The following is a 21667-nucleotide window of genomic DNA, read 5'->3' on the forward strand; positions in this document are numbered from 1 at the left end:
GTAATTGTTATTGCCCTTTATAACCTGCTTATAGTGAGTAAAACACCTCAGGACCCACCGGAATTAACATTACTATTAAAAGTATTTTTCACTTGATTGGTTATCCCAGTATCTCCTACGCTTTAAAGCTTGAGATAACTACATGAGTGTCAACTATTTGGTTAATAGAGAAATAACCAGCTGGCAAAAAAATTAGCTGAATGTATGAAGAGGATGCCTTTCAGCTCTGGCAGTTCAATTCAATTTGATGTGCTGCACTTCCTCTGAGTAATCTCATTTTATTGTAATCCCAATTGAAGCTTTTACCCACTACCTAACTGGGATGTAGTGTGCCACGATATGCACCTCTTGTCGTTACTGAAAGACTCAAAGGCTCTAGAAGCCTGCCACTAATGGCATTTTACTATCTATATGTTAAAGAGTTGAGGTAGCTATGTGAACTCAAAAGGCTTTTTCCTTTCAGATTTTAACAAAGCAATTCAACTTGAAGTGGCAAGGCTTGATGGTCTCATCTTGATTCTAATTTAATTTATTGCCCATCACCCAGCTTTATCCTATTTGAAAAGTTACGCTATCACAGTTCTACTGAAAGGCTTTAGAATATAACTATTAGCTATCTTACATAATAAGGGATAATGTAGAGCCAGTGGTAATAAGGCCACAATCCTGCAATTTGACCCACTACTGAGACTACTACTTCTGTGCAGAGCCCTGCTGACATCAATTACGCTCTCCATAGATGCAAAGGTCCACCTAACCAGAGTAAAGTGGAGCATCAGGGCCTACAATTGCAATACACTTGAGTTTTCATTATGTTTTGTGCTAAAAAATGAGTGCTAAGGAAGTGTACCTTGAAGGTTTCAAAGGAAACACTGACTGAAAGACAGGCACTATTGAAAATCACAGCAAAGAGGAAGGAAATATTCATTCCCAGGTAAAGCAAAATAAAGGCATACTAAAGCTGAAGGTAAGTGTGAGTAGATACATTAGTTACTTATGGGTTAAAAAAAGCAAACAAAACCCCCTTTTAAAGTTAACTGCCATTAATAACATTTGAAACCTAGGAAACTCAAAATTAAACCTTTGATTTTATTTTGAAGCCTAACATTTGAAATGATTGAAGCAATTATTTTAGTTCTACTTGCACTGCAAACCTCAGCTCTACAGTAACGATGTAGTCATTACCAGCACTTGAGTCATTTATAGAATACTAGAAGCCTAGAGGCATTTAAATACTTAGAGAATCTAAGTATTAAAAATAGCATGGCAAAAATAGTGGGCAGATGTGTATACATACATCCATATGATATTTATCAGACAAGAATAATCCTATGCATTAACTTTGGTTGAACAAACAACTCAATATCACATGAATTTCACAGGTTCTCAGCAACAATTAAGTATGTTACAACTTGGTTTTGTTTTTTAAAGGAAAACAAACTAAGGATATGTGGTGGGTTGACCCTGGCTGGATGCCAGGTGCCCACCAAAGCCACTCTGTCACTCTCCCTACTAAGCTGGACGGGGGAAAGAAAACATAACACTCTTCCCCTGCTCCAGCATGGTATCCCTCCCACAGGAGACGGTCCTCCACAAACTTCTCCAACGTGGGTCCTTCCCACAGGCTGCAGTTCTTCACTAACTGCTCCAGCGCGGGTCCCTTCCAAGGGCTGCAGTCCTTCAGGCACAGACTGCTCCAGCGTGGGTCCCCCGCGGGGTCACAAGTCCTGCCAGCAAACCTGCTCCAGCGTGGGCTCCTCTCTCCACGGGGCCACAGGTCCTGCCAAGAGTCTGCTCCAGCACGGGCTTCCCACGGGGTCACAGCCTCCTTCGGGCATCCACCTGCTCCGGCGTGGGGTCCTCCACGGGCTGCACGTGGATATCTGCTCCACCGTGGACCTCCATGGGCTGCAGGGGGACAGCCTGCCTCACCGTGGTCTTCCCCACGGGCTGCAGGGGAATCTCTGCTCCGGCGCCTGGAGCATCTCCTCCCCTCCTTCTGCACTGACCTGGGGGTCTGCAGGGTTGTTTCTCTCACATGTTCTCACTCCCCTCTCCTGCTGCAATTGCTGTTGCGCAGCAATTTTTTTCCCTTCTTAAATATGTTATCCCAGAGGTGCTACCACTGGTGCTGATTGGCTTGGCCAATCTTGGGTCCGTCTTGGAGCCAGCTGGCATTGGCTCTGTCGGACATAGGGGAAGCTTCTACCAGCTTGTCACAGAAGCCACCCCTGTAGCCCCCTGCTACCAAAACCTTGCCACGCAAACCCAATACAGAGTATTAAGTTAAAAGTAAAAAACTTGTTTTGAATTATTATGTCCCAAAGCTAAAATCTGCTTCAACTTCACTTAGGAACTTCTTTTAAACTGAAAGTCAAAAAAAGCCCATCTATTTGGAAAAAAAGTATCATCATTACTAGAAGAGAGAATACACATATCTGATAACATGAAAGAGATCTTCAAAACAGAGAGAAACAGGAAGCACTGAAAGAACATAGTAACAAAAAGGAGCTGTTCTAACAGGTAGTTGCTTTTTTCCTTTCTTTTCCAAATTTCTCCTCCGTGCATTGGTAGATGCGCTAAGGCAACAAGAAGACAGATGGAAAGCATAAGACAGTTTATAAAGAAAATATACTTTCACTGCATTAATGGATGCCCTTGCCAGAATCTTTATGAAGCTGTAAAAGAGTTGGAAGTGTTTCAGTGTGGTTATTTCACGAGAACAGTACGCCTTTCCAGCAGTGTAAATACTTCATGAATGAAATGGATGCTTTTTATACACCTTTCCATCACTGTAAATTTTTCCTGAAAGCAAACTGCCATTTGCAGGTAGTCTCCATTTAAACAACAACAGAAATGGATCATGGGGATGATGTAAAACATAATGAATCTAATGTCAATATTAGTGAAACTGAGTAAAAGGAAAGCATGTATGTATTTATTGCCTGCTTCCAGTCTGAGTAATATTGCATATTAATCAATTGTCCTATGGGGGGAAATGTGGGAAGGAGAGCAAGAACACAGTAAAGTGTAGGAAAGTATGCCTGGTATGGTGTCGTGGTGTGCTTGAAAAGGTGCTACAAAAGCATCCTTAGTGAAAGCCTGGCTACCTTCCTGTGAAAAGTTTTAAACGCACCACAGAGCTTGGCTTTCAAAGATGCTGAACACTAGCAACAGAGAGCAGTGACTCTGAATTTGCATACCTATTTTTAGTATTTTTCCTCCACTGCTTTATATTAGAGTTTGGAATGAAAACCAACTCCATGTTAAAATTTCCGTCAGTTTCTGTCAGGTATTTCTCATTAAAAATTCACTATGTCATTTTGTGTAGAACATATTTATCACACCAATCAATTCAAATGACAAGCTGAACACCGTGGCCTAGGCTCTGCCTTACAGATATTTTGTCCCTGTATGTAAACACAAGCTGGCTTTAAAGCAGTCAGAAAATCCCAGAGAAGGCACCTCCAACAGTCCTGTTAGCAGTGGTGCTGTACTGACCACCCCAGGTATATACAGAGTAGGTGTAGGAAAGCTAATTCCACAAAATTCCTACTGTGGATCAATAGCAGCAATGTAATTTAGAGCAAAGCACATCCTCCTGTACTCATACTGGGCCCAGGCCCCGCTGAAATTATGTTGATAAAATGGGCTTCCCCTCCTGCAACTGTCCCTGGCCGGACATGGCAGAGAATTAAAAGAGGATGACATCCTAAAATCCAAGACCATTACAACAATAATGATATCCCAAAGGCACAAAAATAAAAAAAAAAAAAAATTAAAAAGCAGGCTGTTTGCAGGTAACAGAACTAGAAGGGTCTTTCAGTTCTCTGTATGACATTCAACCACAGCGTCATCAAATGTCATAAAACTACCTGGTAGTCCTGTTCTCTTAGCAATATGCGCAACTGTAGGTTTGAGGCTGTGTGGTGTACCTGTATCCCATAAAAGATTTGTGCATCGGTACTGGATACACTTCAAGCAATGGACTCAAGGAAAAGGCACATTAGATCTGTATTTATGCCACTCTACAGGCAGCGTGGAAAAGCTGTGTCTGCTGATGGAGCTCAAGATGCAGCAGTACTCAGAGAAAGGCACATCATTTCCCAACTGTAAAGGGGTGGGGTTAATTCAAAAAAGCACACAAAACATTTTCAGCAGCATTTGATCCCTCAGGCTTTAAGCAGGAAAGGCGGATTTAATCTGTCATAAAATAAATTCTTACCTTGATCAAGTTCCTTGTCTGTTATTTGTCTCTCAAGCTGCTTCCTCAGTCTCTCATTAGTTTTTATGGAGTATTCTAAACGTTGTCTCAGGATTCTAATTTCTTGCAGATGCTCCATTAATAACTCTAAATAAACCAAGAGACCACTTCTTATTTAGAGTAAATGACTGTATTCCTTTACACTATGCACTCCTGTCAAATCTAATATGTGTTAATATTAAGAAATGATACAGAGCTGTTCAAAGTGGCAGACATTAAATATCTGAATCCACAACAGTCTTTTTCCATATAGTGCCCAAACTGTGCATTTAGTGAAAACTCCTACTCCACATTTTAACTTAAACAATGGTCCACTTTTAAGGCTCTTTAAATTTCTTCATCCTACAAAACCGTAGTAGACAACAATTTTATCTAGTTAAAACATTCCCCGTACTGGGAAATGAATCCAGAGGTCTGCAATGCAGCTTCACATTCAGGCTCGATGCACCAATAGTATACATTTTTCCTTATAACAATAGGAAGCTTACCAGAGCAACTCAGATATAAATTTGACTTTGACTTACACAATGCATACCATAATAAATAAATCTGTTCTATCAAGTTTCATTACCATACCTTTTCCTTCTTGCTTTGCCATTCTACAATTTTTCTTGCATTGGTTGTAAGTTTCAGCTTTACTCAGGAACTTATCTGTTCTAACTGTCACTATCTTATTTGTCAGTTTATCCATGTCATACACTCCTGGTTTACTCTGCAATATTTTTCTCCTGAACAGTACGTGCTATCTCAGCTATTAAATTTTCATCACTGCCTATAACAAACTACTGCAAGCACCACTTGTGCTTAGTGAAACTATCCAGGTCAAACATGACACCACTTATTAATTATGCAGCACTTACAATTCTCAAGGAAACACAACACTGGCTTTTATAAAATTAGAAAATCTCTCTTTTTCAATGTAATAATCTCTTGACAATTGTCTATTTTCCCCTTATAACTTGTCTATTTAAAGACTGTCTGGAGTACTGTAAAAGATGATAGTCTAAAACAACAAAGACACAAAATATCATAGTTAATTTTGTTTCAAACAGGAGGTAGTTCAAATCGTTGTCATCTCTGTATGCCTTATTACTGAAATTGCAATGATTATGCAAGATACTGGAAAGCTGAAGCAGACAAACATTCTTCATTATTTCTTAATTAGTTCCCTTGTGTCTTATTTATCACATTTTCCCAATATCTAGTGAATCATCAGTGGGGAAAAAAAATTACCTGGGGGAAACTTGCTTGGCAGAAGTGCCAGTGTGCCATGCTGTCCTTCTAGGTCATGTCTGTGCTCAGGTGATCCAAGAGACAACTTTTCTGACAAATCAAAGTCAGACAAGCTATGAAGAGCAGATGGTACAGGTGATTCATCCTTCAGTTGCTGGTACCTTGTGGTGTTCTTGTCATTATCCCTTTTGTGCCAAACAAAACGTTTTAAAATACAAAAATTATTTTGTTACTTTGGAAGCATGAACAGAGAGCATGGTATCAAATTTACAGGTCACAAGTAAAGCAAGTGAATTTCTGCGACAGAACATGACAAACCACTACACATCAGAGGTACATATCAAGACTGAAATTCAGACCTCACTAAAGTCAGCAGGAATAATCAATGGACCTCCAGCCTAGTGTTCACGTTCCAGCACTAGGTAGTCACCTTCGTGTTAGGGGATCTCAAACTGCCTTGAACGGGCAGCTGAGGATTTCTGTAGCACATAAGAATCCCAGGCTGGCATAAAACCAACATATGCAGCATAACAACACCTGCTCTCTTCACCTCCAGCATAAGGGTGTTTTGAGAATGAACTTCCACAGCACTGTACTTCAGAGATCCTAAGCCAGCCCCCAAGGTCACAGAAACAGTAAGGTAGCTGACTATCCCTCCTAGCAGCTGGAATTAGGATATCTGAACATACACAGCAGTGTATTATGGCACATGTTTTGTTTGTTCATGAAAGGAACAGTCCTGGTATGCTCCATGACACTTCCTCTCAGTATCTCAGCTGTTTGATAAGAAGAGTGGAAAAAAGCCTTAGTTTGGTTTCTATGGATTTTTTATTAACAAAATGGATATTAATGAAACAGGCAACATAAGCAAAGCCCTCCCAAAAAAGCAAAACAGCAGAAGTTGTGCTACAAAACATGGAGCATCCTTATCAATTTATCAAACAACCATATGTTTGAATTGCACTCTTACCTTGGAGCTAATTCATAAAGTATAGTAACTTCTGCACCTATTGATTCTCCTGCAAAGCAGAAATACCTGATTAAAAACAGATATTGAGAATTATACTTTTTCCCCCTCCATCTTAAACTATTTAAATATAGACTGGTAAATTAACGAGAAATTAGAGAAGTCAACAGATACTCAACACGCTGTGTATCAGTGTCAAATGCTGTACATGAACAAAACTTTTAATAGCCCAGCAACAAAGCAATAGCTTCCTCCATAGTTCAGAAAAAATTATTAGGTACCACAGGTGCCAGATTTTACAGCCTTGGTGTTTTAGTTAGCATACAGATTATGGCAAAATAATTAGGGGTACATGCCATTACTTCTTCAACAAAAATGATATAAAAACAATTCCATCACACTTGGATTTTGTCCAGCCAGAGTCAGGCTAACCAGTTATCCTTAATAAAGGGGCATGCACAGGATTTTGCCTGCAATATTCTCAGTGGTAGAGCGCGTGAACACAAGCACAATTCAGTGCAAGAGACCTGGACTCAGACCCTAATTTGAGTAAGGAAGTAAGAGTTGCATGGTGTCACCTTGGCTCCCCATATTCTAAAATTTTTGTGCAATTAAGCAAAAGTGGCAGGCAAGAGTCGCACAGCTGAAATTTTAGGGGAAATGAACTGAAGGTCAGGATGGAAATGCAGAGACAGACGGTTGTTTATGCTGCTTCTTTACAGTCAATTCTTAGTACGCTGGATGTTCTTTATAACCCTACAAACGTCATTTTATTTTAATGTGTGATTCAATGCAACACCATTGTGTTAGATATATTGAACTGTCTCGGTCGTCAGTGACTTTTCATAGTATATAGGATACCATCTGTTGGTTTAAAGGCATTTAATGTTTATTCACTACACAGTCTTCTCATTTGTAATGCAAGAAATCTCTGTAGCCACTGAAATCGTTGAATACACTCAATCTTTTGTTACACTGCTATGACACACTAGGCGTAGTACCTTTCTCTCATATACAACTCCTTTATATCAGCAATCAAAACTGCAACATGCTGCCACTATCTGTAATGAAAGGCAGAATACAGATCATTGTATGGCTGGGCCCTGAAAGTTTCTGAACAAAGTGAATCTTCTAGAGCTAATTCAGGAAGACCTGGGCATCAGGGTCCCTATTTCAGGCCACCTCAAGTGTTTCGCTGAAGATATCAGATTTGCAGCTGACATCTGTGGAAGTATTGCTAGCTGGGTCAGAAAGAACAACACTTGGCAACGATAGGAAAAGGTCTTTCTTGCTGAATTTCACTCATGATAGCATCCCTTTTCCATTGCTTTGCTGCTAACTTTCTTCAAACTACAGACTGAAGGCAATATGCATGATATACTCTTCCCTCAGGTGATAAATGTCGATTTTGATGCTCATTTTACAAAACATGGTTGCATTTTAGCTCTCTATTATGAAAGATAGCATGTTTTTCTTAACCAGCTAGACTATTTGGCAGCAAGATGCAGGTCTCTTAGGAAAATAATTAGAAATGTTAGGAGTAATACATCTCCTAATACGGTCCCACTTTTTAGACATTTAAGGCTTTGCCTTTCCAGCTTAATGTTTCCCCACCTATTGTTTGGGAAAGCTGGGATAAACAGTCAAAGGACAAGAGCATTTTCAGATGCGTAAGCTCCCATTTTTCAGACAATATGCCAGCTGTCACTGATCATTAAAAGGACTTTGCTTACTGGCACACATTACAATGTCCTTTACTGTGTATAAACTCCATTCAGCACTAAGCTTTCTCTAACACCATTGAATCATAGAACGGCTTGGGTTGGAAGGGACCTTAAAGATCATCTAGTTCCAACCCCCCTGCCATGTCAGGGACACCTTCCACTAGACCAGGTTGCTCAAAGCCCCATCCAAACTGGCCTTGAACACTGCCAGGGATGGGGCAGCCACAACCTCTCTGGGCAACCTCTGCCAGGGCCTCACCACCCTCACCATAAAGAACTTCTTCCTTACACCTAACCTAAATCTTTCTCTCTTTCAGTTTAAAGCCACTACCCCCTGTCCTATCAGTACCTGCCCTTGTAAGAAGTCTCTCCCCAGCTTTCCTGCAGGCCCCCTTTAGGTACTGGAAGGCTGCCATAAGGTCTCCCTGGAGCCTTCTCTTCTCCAGGCGGAACAACGCCAACTCTCTCAGCCTGTCTTCGTAGGAGAGGTGCTCCAGCCCTTTGATCATCTTCGTGGCCCTCCTCCGGACCCACACCAACAGGTCCATGTCCTTCTTATGTTGGGGGCCCCAAATCTGGATGCAGTACTGCAGGTGGGGTCTCACGAGAGCACAGCAGAGGGGGAGAATCCCCTCCTTCAACCTGCTGGTCACGTTTCTTTTGATGTGGCCCAGGATACGGGAGCTGCAAGCACACGTTGCTGGGTCATGTTGAGCTTCTTGTCAACTAACACCCTCCCAGGTCCTTCTCCTCAGGGCTGCTCTCAATCCACTCATCGCCCAGCCTGTATTTGTGCTTGGGGTTGCCCTGACCCATGTGCAGGACCTTGCACTTCTCTTGTTGTCTTCTCCTAGGACCCCTGCTCAAGAGGCTCTTGTTCTACTATTATGCCCTACAGAAACCCTCCAATACACGCTGATTTGCAACTCGACAGTCTCTTAAATTCATGAGCTACTCAAAATTCTGAAAGGAATTATTCTTCTCTGTCTTCTAACCAAATAGATTTTCCCTTTCTCCTCCCTTATTTTAATTTTCTATCTGCACCATTTGGGTGGGTTTCTCCATAAAGTCTGTAGCTCTTTTTCTTGGTTCATCCAGTGACAGGTGATTTTACACCTGTATACAATTTAACTTGCGTTATTTCTACAGGAATATCAATAATGTGCAAATCAGCATGGTATTATCTTCCAACTGTGGAATGCTGGATTCCTTGCAGTTTCTTTAAAGGCATTGGCCATAGAAAATTGCCTAGATGGACTGCTATATGATAATTTCTTCTTTCACTCTAAAAGCATAGCCCACATCTCTGTACTGCATTTACCCTTCTTGCAAGCAACTGCACTTTAGGGGAAGAACTTCAAGACCTGTAATTTTCTCTTTTTAGTTAAGCATAGACTGTGTTAAAAACCAACTGTGAACCATGCCCATGAGAACCCTTCAATGGAGATACCCAGTGCTTAGGCTCAACAAAGTCAGCTGGGCTGTTTCCTGAAATAGAAAATTCTGAAGCCTACTCGTAACTAGACTTTTACTGAACTATAACCACTATATTTTGAACAGTTAAAATATGCATGTGCTAAGATAAACAATGCAAAATAGAAGGTGTCAATACAGAGGACAACTACAAAAGTAAAATCCAGTCTTGCTGAAGCACTAAAATTTTACCTTCCAAGACACTCCTCCCTATAAACCATGTAAAAGCAACCAAGAGGAAGTAAGGCTCCCTTTTCACTAAAAAGATTAAAAAAAAAAAAAACACTTCAAATTTCAAGAACGTTAATGTATCTCAGACAATAAGCACAAAATACTGCTACTTACCATACAGGAATTTCCTTTCTAGCTTCTCAAACAATAGTACACTTTGATTCAATTGCTCACGGAAGCCTTCAGCAACATAATAGTCTACATCACTGGCTTGAAGCAGTTCCTCAAAAGCTTTAATAAGGCTCGTCAGATGTTGATGGTAAGCAACACAACCACTGCGGATCTCTTTAATTTGTTGGCATTGAAAGGAGAGTTCTCGAGCTTGTGAATGAACTAATGAATCATATCTGAGAAAATGAATTTATCTTTAAAGTAGTTTTCTGACCATAAATAACATTTAAGTATAAATAAAAAGTGAATTAAACTTATATTCTTAAAATCTAATATTATGCGACTATTTCTTTAAAAATGCTTTTACAGCCATAATGAGAAATGTATTGTCTCTAACTGTTGAGTTTTGTATTTATAGGTATAACTTGTGGGTTATTATCTTTCACTTAAGTGCTTCATTTATAAGATGGGCAGCAACTAAAGTGATGACTTGTTTGTCTGCTTGGAAATAATGCGGATGGCATGCAAAGCTGCCAAATTAAACTAAGTAAGAGTGAATACATGAAAAGAATTTTTAACAGTACAGATATTTTTCCTGTCTGGTTGGGTTTTTGTTGTTTTTTTTCTTTTTAATTCACTATGGAAGAACAGATAGAGCTATCCCTTCTTCTGAAACTTTATGTATTTCCTGCCAGGAGCACAGTACTGGACTTTCCGAGCTGATGGTTTCACCCAGTCTGAAAATTCTGCACATCTCTGCATGTTTATTACCAGAGACATGACCATGACAACTACTGTAGTGTCCGAACTCCTGTACTCCACAAGCCAGGATATAAATTTCAACTCAGATCAATTGGATGTATTCTACACTTGCAAATATAGACATCCCCTTTACACTGCCACTGTCTGTTCACAGATAGACGTCTTTCTACAGAATCATACAGAATCATAGTGGAGAGAAAAAGGGAGAGTATCTGAAAAGATGCAGGGAATCAAAAAAAATATGGGGCATCAACAAAATCTATGATGGTGTGGGTTGTTATAGAATTTTTATTGTCATTTGTATAGGAAGAGACGCATAACTCATTTTTGGGTCTGTCACTTGTGACTCATGCAGTTGTCCTAGACAGTGGCCATAAAAACTTTACAGCAATCCATACCGTCTCATTCCTTAATTTACAGTAAGATCTTCCTTTGTAAAATGGATGAGGTATATTTTCAAGGTATGTAAATTTATATGTACTATGTAGCACAATTGTATTTTATGATAGTAATACTAAGAGATATACAATAGTCCATGTTCGTGGTTGCTCAGTGTCTCCAAATATTTCTACTCAAGCATTCCAAAGAAAGCCAAAGGCTGAATACCTTTCTTTATTATACTTCCTGCTGTTCTGTAGGCCCTCAGGACAATAACAATATTAGAGGGGGAAAAAAGTGGAGGGGAAGTTGAAAAAGGTTTGGTCTTACGGGACCCCATTCTATGTCTGTGATTTGTATATATGCAAGCCAAAATGTTGCCCCCAGTCTTATCATACAAAAAACAAGACTGATACTTTCCAGCCTCCCATAAATGATCTTCCAGCTTATGAGCTTATGCTATAAAATTTCATTCATTAATTTCTATATATATCTACTTTCACATCCTTCAGAGGAAGGCATTACGGCACTCAACTGCAAAATAAATTATAACTAGAGCGTAAACTTCTTATTTTACACATAAAGTCTGGTCACACAAACAGAAGGGCTAGCATGAATCTGCCAACCAACTGCCCACAAAAACACTTCTACCTTAAATGGGGCGTTCCATTGTCTTACACTTGTCACCTGAAAAAAACCTGAGTGATGCAAAACTGTAATATTTTGATTACAGAGGTCAACCCATCTCACAGAGTAACCTGAGGAGATCTGACTTTGCTCAAGAGCGGATGTCTTGCCGCAAAGAGAGTTGTGGATCTGAGGTGTGGGGAGAGACACAGGTGTGTGGCACAGAATCGTTACAGAGAACGATATGAGCTTATCAGGAGCAGTTCTATTGCAAGAGAAATACTGTTTTGTACTTCAAGGCATCTCTTAACTAAACTTTTCAGTTGCTTTATGTTAATGTTAGTGAAATTTAGCCTTTACTATAACAGCACGCTCCTATGTGAATAAAATTATGTTTGTATTACTTTCTTATGTTATTTGGTATTGCTGTTTATAAAAAGGAACCTGAAACAGTAATAGCTTTACTCACTTGGATGGTGATGTTTCTCTCAGTTTGTTCTGAAGATGATACACTTCATCAAGATGCATATTTGCAATTTGCTCTTTTTCAAGTTCTGCCTCATTTGCTGATAGTGGTTCCTTAAGGTTTTGTGCTGTCCATGCATCAGGTGCTTTTGAAGACTCTGAATTCCTATTTTCGGTGTGGATCTCATTATCCATCAGCTGATGGACATCACAAAATGTTTTGATTTCTTGCATAGCTGTATCTTGCACTTGTGTAACATGTCCTTCCATGGGCAAGGCTGTGTCACTCAAAACTATATTGGAAATACCACTCGATAAAACCTGGTCAGAGGTCTGTAAATGAAACATGAACATTTTGTACTTTTCGAGCTCAGACTTCATGTTCTTAATTCTTTGTTTCAATTCTTCTATATCATCTATGACTTCACAGTCATCAAATGCATCTGTACTTGTTACACTCAATTTGAGAGCACACAGGCACTTGGAACCTGAATATGCAGTGGCTGAGTCAACGTCCTCATGTTCCATGGAATAAAACTCTTCATTTATCTCTTTTAATGAACGATGGATATTCACGTTGCTAATGTTATGATGATTTTGCATTTCTGAAAAACAGGAGGCTTGCGTGTGAATATTAATACTTCTTTATCTGACATTCTGTTCTTAACAGCGCTAGAATGAATTCATTTACTTCTATAATAACAGAATAAAACTGCAGAATAATTACAAACTATACAATATTAGTTTTGGACTTTTGACCTCTATGATTTGCCCATTAATTCACCTTGCACATTAAATATTTCAAACCCCTTATCACCTTTCAAATAAACAATACTCAAAATACACCCACTTTCTTTTCCCAAATGATTGAAAATTACTTTTGCTATATGCAGTCCTGAATCAGACACTGATGAAGCCCAGACCTTTCCAACCACAAAGATGATAACCTCAAACATAAGGCACTGAGATTTAAAAGTAGACTCTATGACTTTAAGTGGTTCTTCCTAAAACTTCTAATTAAATATTTTTTTTCTGCTCAGTTCAAAAATTCTATACAAAACCAATGGGAGCATAAAGTCAGTGGAGTTTTTAAAAGATTACCAACAAAATAGTAGAATTTTTAAAAAGGGGCTTTAATAACTTTTTAAAATGTGTTCTAAACAAAATCCATAAAAACGTTTGGTGTTAAAGGTTTTACTGGCACTCGTTTGGCATGCACATCACATCCCTTAGTTGACTTTGCCATTCATAAGTAATGCAATCACCCCAGATTCAGACCAATAAAAGCTATATATTCCTACATATATTCTATGTTTATAGTTCTGTGTATGTTAAGGGCTGTACGTGTAAGTATCTAGGAAAATGGTTATTTTCTGGTTACCAGTAAATTAAATTTTCTCCTTCTATTAGTTCTGCAAAAGATCACTACAAATTAGAACCTCCCTTTTGGGAGTCATTCATTGATCTTGTGGAGGTCTTAATACTTTCAAATTGGTTTCCATGGAGAATTCGAATGCCCAGGTTCAAGCTCTAAATCAGTACAAAATCTCAGGGGGGGCAGCTGTATATGAAGGCCCAAGTCAAGCCCAAGCACAAGAAATAAAAAACAAATATAACCTAAAAGCCAGAAAAAAATGAAGCTGCAATACTGGGATATCAACATATTTGAAATTAAGGCTAGATGATGTTCTCTGCAGTACACAGATTGCTGCACACCATTATGCATGTCATTCCAAAGGTGACAGAATCACAGGATAGAAATGCTTCCAAGAAAATGCCCGTGTATGAATTCAAGACGACACATTGAATAAGGGAATGCAACACTTAAGTTCATTAGCTTCTCCTCCTTCTCTACCAGTTGGTTGCTGCAGTAACACAAATGTCAAAGAAGGTTGCGGACTGAGATGGAAAAAAAACCAGATAATAGATGAAGTCTTAAACTCTGCAGTCCTGATTTCACACAAACGTTCCAGATAACAAAATAAATAAATACAGATATTAGGGAAGAAATATTTGCGATTAGAATACTGGTTACACTTTTTAATGAAACACTGCCCTTTAATTAAAGGAGAACTAATAAGCTCTCTGTGCATATATGTGTCCACACACACAAAGGGCATACATAAAGCATGATCCTGCAAACCAACTGACTGGCTTCAGTGGAACTACTTATACAAATAAAATTAATGATGTGACAAAGGATTACAAACTTGACCATATCCTCTGTACTCTATACACAACATGTTAACCAGGTTATTCAAACCCTCCCAAAAAAGACTAATGGATGATGCAGAAACACGTAATGCACAGTATTAAGCCTATTTACATTTTCATTAAAAGATTCCATTAGGTTTCAACCTAGTTGAATGCCTTCAAATAATTCAGATAAGCAAAATTCTATCATTCAATTGCTTCATTCCAATAGTTCATAACTAGATGCAGAAGCAATAAGTAACAAACATTTAATTCAGAGAAGAGTTCACAAGTGAGGACATTAGCAATAGAGATCAGAGTTAGGCATACAACTCATTATTTTTACTGGAAACCAGACTCATAAATCCCTGTGGCCTTTCTGAAAGCATAACCCTTAAAAGACCAACTTGGATTCTTAGAGCAATTAATCTATACTAGCTAAGAAAACGAGATTTAAAACCCACAAATAATGGCAAGGGAGACAATTACCTGCAGTAATTTACAATTTTGCACAATTCAAAAGAAACTAGTTTTTATTTATTTTTTTTTTAATACTATACCATATAAATGCTCTACCTTGATAGTTTTGCTGATTTTTGTCCATCGCATATTCATTCTTGCCCCCTGTACCCAGATCAACACCTTGCAACTCCACCTGGACCACACTATTATCCACTTTGAGCAATGAGTCAACTGGAGAATAGTGGGGGAAGGTAAAACAGAAGTCAGTAAGTGACTGAAAAAAAATTCAGTGGGGATGGTTAAAAAAACAAACAAAAAAACCCCCAAAAAACCAAAACCAACCAAACAAAAAAAACCCAAACCAAAACAAAAAAAAACAAACAAAAAACCCCACTGCACAAATCCAAACCTGGTTCTCTGACAATTTGGAACAGGCAAATCATCTAAGGAAGAACAACTACTGAAAATGTAATACAAACATTACTGGTCATAGGAAACAGTGTTTGCACATATTTTTAAAATACTTGAACTAATTAGTAGGATAACTACTAAGAACGTGAATTGCGAAGGCTTCCTACCAACAAATGAAGATAAACATTTGCAAGTCCCCTTTGCAATGCAACAGTTAATCAATTTTTAGTGCATTTTTATATGTTTTATGTTAAGCTTAGAGAAGAGGCTAAAATGTTTCTCCAATATGAGCATTGATCATAAACTAATCTGCAATCTCCCACTGCATCAAGTCTCAAAATTACTAAGTGTGCAGTACAACTGTTATCCAGGGTAAAGAAATCGGTGTGGAAAGGAAACCACAGGACTGCAGTCCTAACAAGTTCTGATTCGTTTCAGGATCCAGTTTGAAAGTACTGCCCTTCTCAGAATTGTCCACAGATTTTGCGCCTACCAAAATTAATTGCTATAGTCCTATCAGCTTAAGTATTTACAATAAAGTTGTGCCATATCTGTCCCTTACCACAACAACATTATCATTAACAATGAAGTCTCTGCAACCTCTGCATTTGACAGTGGCTCACTTGCTACTTCACTGAATTCTATTCCTTATATTTACACCTCCTCTCTCCCTCACCTATCCTTTATATCTCTACTCAGTTTTTAATCTAACTGCTAAGCGCATTTTTGGTTTTTTTATCACTCCAAATCTTTATATAATACCATTGTTCTCTGCCTTACAATTTGTCATACTTTGCCGATCCAGATACTTCGTCAACAACTGAGTTTAAATTAATCCAGCCACACTGGAAACAGACACGGATGACTTGACCGATCAGTGGAATATTGGAAAAACTTACTTATGCAGCATAAACAAATACAGTATTTTTATAATCTCCTGTCTCCATTACAGACAGTTTTCATTACACTTGGCATCCTATAAAGGAAGTTTTTCATTTATTTAAACATTGACATATATATGTGCATATATGTGGGCACCCTGTGAAACTGTCATTTATTATATACTTTATGCCATGTATACACAGCACTTTCTACTCCATATAAAGCTGTTTTACATTCTAGCGGCAAAGATAAAAGAAAAAGAAAAAAGGTGTTTTTCAAGATCTATACATAGTTGCCTACCCAAGAAAATCATAAGATTAAGCAGCTTTGTACATATGTAAAAATGATCTGTTCTGACTTTCTACTACAAGAAAAGAAGCCACTGTTTCAAGCAGTATTACAAGTCATTATGTCTGCCCTTTATTTACCTCTCACTGATGTGCTTTCCTGTGCAGGCTCTTCTTGAAGGTTTTCAGTTACAGACTCATTCAATAATAACTCTCCATTTGTTTGTGGCTGAAATTGTTTGGTTTGTACTTCACATGCTTTCAGACCTTCATAAGGTACCCTGGTACGATGCTGTAGTTTCGAATCTGACTTCTGCATACCAGAGTTCAAAGGCACCTTTTCTAATGGTCTGGATGATTTTAAGAGAACAGGCAGGCGGGACTTCTTGGGCAGGTACACAGAATCAGTCTGAAAAAGGCATGGAATAAAATGGGGAGTTGGTAGCTCACATGTAACAGTCGAGTAAAGGAAGTATAAACAAACATTCCAGGAAAAATAAAAATGTTCCTGTAAGATCAGTCAGCTGTCACATTAGTTTTGAAAATAAGATCACAATATCCTTACAACATGAAAAACAAACATAGAGACGGAAAAAAACACGTATCCCACTAGTTCAATTTTCTGTAAGTAACTGCTGCTTATGCCAGCCACAGCCACACAGTGAATGGCTTCCAGTTCATGAAGCAAGACAGCAAATTCACCATTGAGTAGCAAAGGCTTTTAGTCAGTAGGCGTCTTAGTTAACTCTGAATTTGTGTAAGCCCTAGGAAAATAGTTTCTCACCCAAACTGACCTCTCTAACTGCTACTTCCCACTCTCCTCATTTATATCATAAATGTCTGACAGCCCAGTAACTGTTTCCCTGAAATCCTTTTTTTTTTTTTTATAAAATTTGAGGATCCTCCTTATTTTTCACAAATTCCTGAACGTATTTTTCTTTCTTCCTTTTGTCTCCACCCAACAGGCCCTACTTCGTACCAGCCCACTTTCATACCTTTGAGAAAATCAGCATAGCTTTGCATCAGCCACAGAAGCAATTTATTCTGCCATAGAGAAGTTCTTTATGAACAAGAATAGCTTCTTCAGCCATACAGTCTATAAATTGCTTCCGCAGGATTCCCATTTCCTACTGTAACAGACATTCCATCATTGGAGTTGGGGGGAGAAGTTAAATTTCTTAAGTCACTACATTTTAGCCTCTCACCTTTTGAAGACTGCATAAAATAAATGTGTCCTTGTTTAAACCACAGAGCATAAAATAGTGCTATCTCCAAAAAGATAAAAATATGCTATATGTTGATGAGAGTTATGGAATTGTGTGTAATAATAATAAAAATCAATAATGGCATGTTCAGATAGATTTAATTTATTTTTTTTGCTGTTCATTTGCTCCACTAGTGTCATAAGTCCCATAATTTCTTTTACCACCCTATGTATTCTGAAATACCTTTCCACATTCATTTCTTAGCAATTATAGTCCTTACACAATTTAAAATAATAAAAAGCCAAGTTCCATTTTCCTAATGACATACTCAATTCCTTTTGTACATACATGAATACAATATCATTTGGAGGCTGAAAAATAAATCCAGGCGGGATGAAATTCCTACTAGTTTTACTAAACTGCACTAATAACATTGAACAATTTCCAGCTGTCTCAGGGCTGTTGTGCAGACATATACGTCATCCAGATTACCCAAAGTCCAGTTCAGCTGGCTACATGAAATTATTTATAAAAGCCATTCAGAAGTAAAAGATACACTGCATTAGTCCAAACAAGAAAGCTTTTAAAGCAATTGACTCAGGGATTGCACTGAGGTTGCAACTGATTAAACTAGAGAGGAATCTGGAAAATGAGAAATCAAAACAGTATACTGAAACTCAATGAAGACAGGAACGTGAAAAAAAGAGAATTGCAGAAAGAACTCTAGGTATTCCCTGTGGAGGGCAGACAGGCCTTTACTTGCCTTCAGAGAGATTGTCCTTCATTCCTGAGAAGACCAGCAACTCAAAGACATCATTAGTGTTCTTAAGCAAGCCATCACAAGCAGACCTTCATTAACAGACCAGCTATGTCCTCAAATCCCTTCCCCCTCCACTACCCATCCTTACTCTTCCTGAATTCCACCTGCCCTCATCTCTTCCTGTGTTCCTGGAGTCAGCTGCCCTAGATAGCACCAACACAAACTGATGAGAAAGCACATCCACTCCTTTCTGTCTCAGACTAGCCAAGGCATCCCAAAGATGCAGGAACAGCTATCACAGCAAACAACCTGCCAAACACGACTGACCAAATGCCTAATGAACTAAGAACATTAACAACAGCCCAAGAACATTTCCATTATTATCCTCTTTCCTCCCCAAACATATTTTTTTTTTTTAAAGGTAGACAATTCACTGCCAATAAGGAAAGCTTAAAAGACTAAGAATGTACCTGAAGATACCCTGATAGATTTTGATTACATGTAAATTGTTTGGTGAAACAAGACATAGTTTTTGTGAGTTGCTTAGGTTTTGATTTTTCAGGAGTATCATAACCTACTGCTAAGAGTGGCATGAATTTGCCAGGGTGTTTGCCAGGGACCAACCGTGCATGCCAAAATCTCTTCCTTAAAATCCCAAACTATACTGAGATGCTTATACCTGTACAGAACAAAGTTTTATCAACATCTCTTGGTTTACAAGCCGCTTCCTTCAGAAAAATGAATCCGACAAGAACAAGCCAGAATAAAAATGAATTGTTCCCAATTGCTAGCTCACAGAAATCTCTTGATCACTAAAGTCATGGAAACCATTCTTTGCAGAAGATGCTACAACATTCTCTATTAGCAGCGCACAAAATCAAAAGCAATACTTTCCTTTGTCTGCTCTGCAAGAGCTAAGATCTTCAAAGAGTTTTCAACTTCGCTTCCATAACTGCTGCTGAAACAATACACGTGAACTCTTTAGTAGACACTGTTTTCCCAACTCTTTGTTCGGAATCACAGACTGCCTGCATACAAAAAGCTTGAAAACTTATCTGGCACAAGCAAATTATGTCTGTACTCACAAAAGAGGTTCTGTGCACTTAGGTTCCAAACAAATATGAAGAATTGCCCCCCCAGCTTTATAGAGTACTACTGGTCATACTTGTCTAAAAGCAAGACACAATAAGATGTTAATAAAAGCACAGAATTAAGATTCGAGTTTATTGAAATGTACCATTAACTTCACCAGCATGCTCTCAGACACCATGCAAATCTCCAATTCTGTAGACCTCATTTGCCATTTAGACTTAAGAAGCTATCAGTTCCGAATGCTCTGGTTCTGCACTTTATGAACATCTATGCAGAGATATAAGGTAGTACAGAATCAGGCCATTATGCTATAAACTATCTCTTTTTCCAAAAGCTATAATATTTACTAGTATCTGGTCCCGGTGAGGATTGAAATTCAATTAATTAATGTTCTAAAGCACACTGAAGTATGCGATGAAAAGCTCTGAACATTAAGAACAATTATCTAAAATATATTTAGCTTACATGTCTTTTTCTAATTTTAAAAATTACACAAAAGCAAGATTTAATATTAGAAATGAAACATATTTTTCTCTTTTATACATCTATTCCCTAAGTACCAGAAAGAGAATCTTAAATAAACTTACTTCATTTGTTCTCCTTGTAAAAAAAAGTCTTTCATGCTGTTCACCCTTCTTATACACATTTTCTTGCTGATGTTCTCTTTCTGCATTTAATCTTGAGTATTTTGGCTTTTCTTCTGAGGCTCCTTTTTTGCCTTCATGTTTGAATCTCATGACATTACTCTCTAAAGTCATTGTTTGTGTAGCTGCATCTTTCAATTCCACTTTCAACAACTCAATATCCTTATTAATCTGTGGCATTGCATCTGGATAAAGCTTCTCTTTCCCATCAAAAGTTGATTTCAATTCTACTTGCTGCTTTAAGAATTTATTGACCTGCTTGAAATGTTTGAGTTCAGCTCTTAGTTGAATAAGCATTTGCCTAAGATCTTTTTCATCCTTCTTCTCTATATCGTCACTTGAACATTCTTCCTCAGTTGTGTTCAGATGATCTAACAGTTCATTTACAATTTTCATTTGTTCTTGTCTGCTATGCTCAGGAAGGAGGAAAGAAAAGGCATGAATTTTGATTTTTATTTAAGCAAACAATAATACCTTCTAAGAAAGACTTTTGCAATGTCATGACATATTTGAAATTCCCAGGAGATTCTGTTTTACTCACTAATGAGTTACTAACAGAGTTTTTGAAACCTTTTCACATGAGTTACATCACAAATTCTCTCATCAATGTTTTTATCCTATTCATGACCATTTATGCTCTACTGCCCCTTTCCCCATTCATGAACAGATACTAAACCTCTGGTAACTAAATCAATTGCCTACATATTATAGCAATGTAAGAAATGGGAATGGATTTTCAAGAGTCTACTCTCTGATTTAACTACCTTAAAAATAAAATTCTACCAAAAACACAGGAGCCTCTAAGATGTTGAGTTTTTCTGAAAATCCACCCCTTCATGTATTTCTAATGTAACAGGGAAGATGGAAACTGAGAAAGCAGGCAAGAGCCTGCAAAAACAGCTCACTACGGACCACCAAACTGTCCCACAGATAACTAGTGGTCCATGGACAACAGTCTGGAAAGCAACATTTTAAGTGAAACTGAAGCCAAATAAGAGACATTTAAAGCATAAGCAAGCCCTCAAACTCTACAGATGATTTCATGCATCCAACAGAGAGCTGTTTGTGCCACTAAACATATAAACCAGCTTTTAAAACAACTGCAATTGTATGGCTAGCATTTGAAATGGTAGACGCTAACTAGGCTTTTGATGTCTTTCCCTGGCATCTAATGTCATTAGTAAGAATTCAGTTATGCAAAGCACAGGCTCATCTCCAGTCAATCTGGTCATTTATACTTGAACATAGAAAAGATTACACGCTAGAGCTATAAAGATGATGGTGCTGGAATCACTCATTAGCAGACTTTTAAGTAAAGTTCACAAATAAAACAATGTTATCTATTCGTCTTCGAAGAGAGTAGTATCACCTCATCTACCACTAACCAATGCTTTGACAACTAAGACCATTTATGCCTGTTGGAGAGTTTTAAATAGTAATGTAAAAATATAGAATTGCTTGAGTAAAGTCAGTGCATGCTGAACACAGAAAACAAG

At 38.2% G+C, this 21667-nt stretch overlaps 1 protein-coding gene across 3 annotated transcripts in view; it reads right to left on the reverse strand.

Moving 5' to 3' along the window:
- Window positions 1–21667, reverse strand: part of CDK5RAP2 (CDK5 regulatory subunit associated protein 2) — an 84916-nt gene that overhangs the window by 16109 nt on the left and 47140 nt on the right. For all 3 annotated transcript variants that reach the window (XM_030000196.1, XM_041119821.1, XM_030000199.2), the window contains 8 exons: window positions 20115–20580; window positions 16612–16879; window positions 15005–15121; window positions 12240–12840; window positions 10007–10239; window positions 6468–6516; window positions 5498–5682; window positions 4226–4351 (listed from right to left, as the gene is read on the reverse strand). In XM_030000196.1, the coding sequence (XP_029856056.1) occupies window positions 4226–4351; window positions 5498–5682; window positions 6468–6516; window positions 10007–10239; window positions 12240–12840; window positions 15005–15121; window positions 16612–16879; window positions 20115–20580 (2045 nt within the window). The remainder of the gene's footprint in view (window positions 1–4225; window positions 4352–5497; window positions 5683–6467; window positions 6517–10006; window positions 10240–12239; window positions 12841–15004; window positions 15122–16611; window positions 16880–20114; window positions 20581–21667) is intronic.

This window comes from Aquila chrysaetos, chromosome 24, assembly GCF_900496995.4.
Source record: "Aquila chrysaetos chrysaetos chromosome 24, bAquChr1.4, whole genome shotgun sequence".
NCBI classification, from domain to species: domain Eukaryota; kingdom Metazoa; phylum Chordata; class Aves; order Accipitriformes; family Accipitridae; genus Aquila; species Aquila chrysaetos.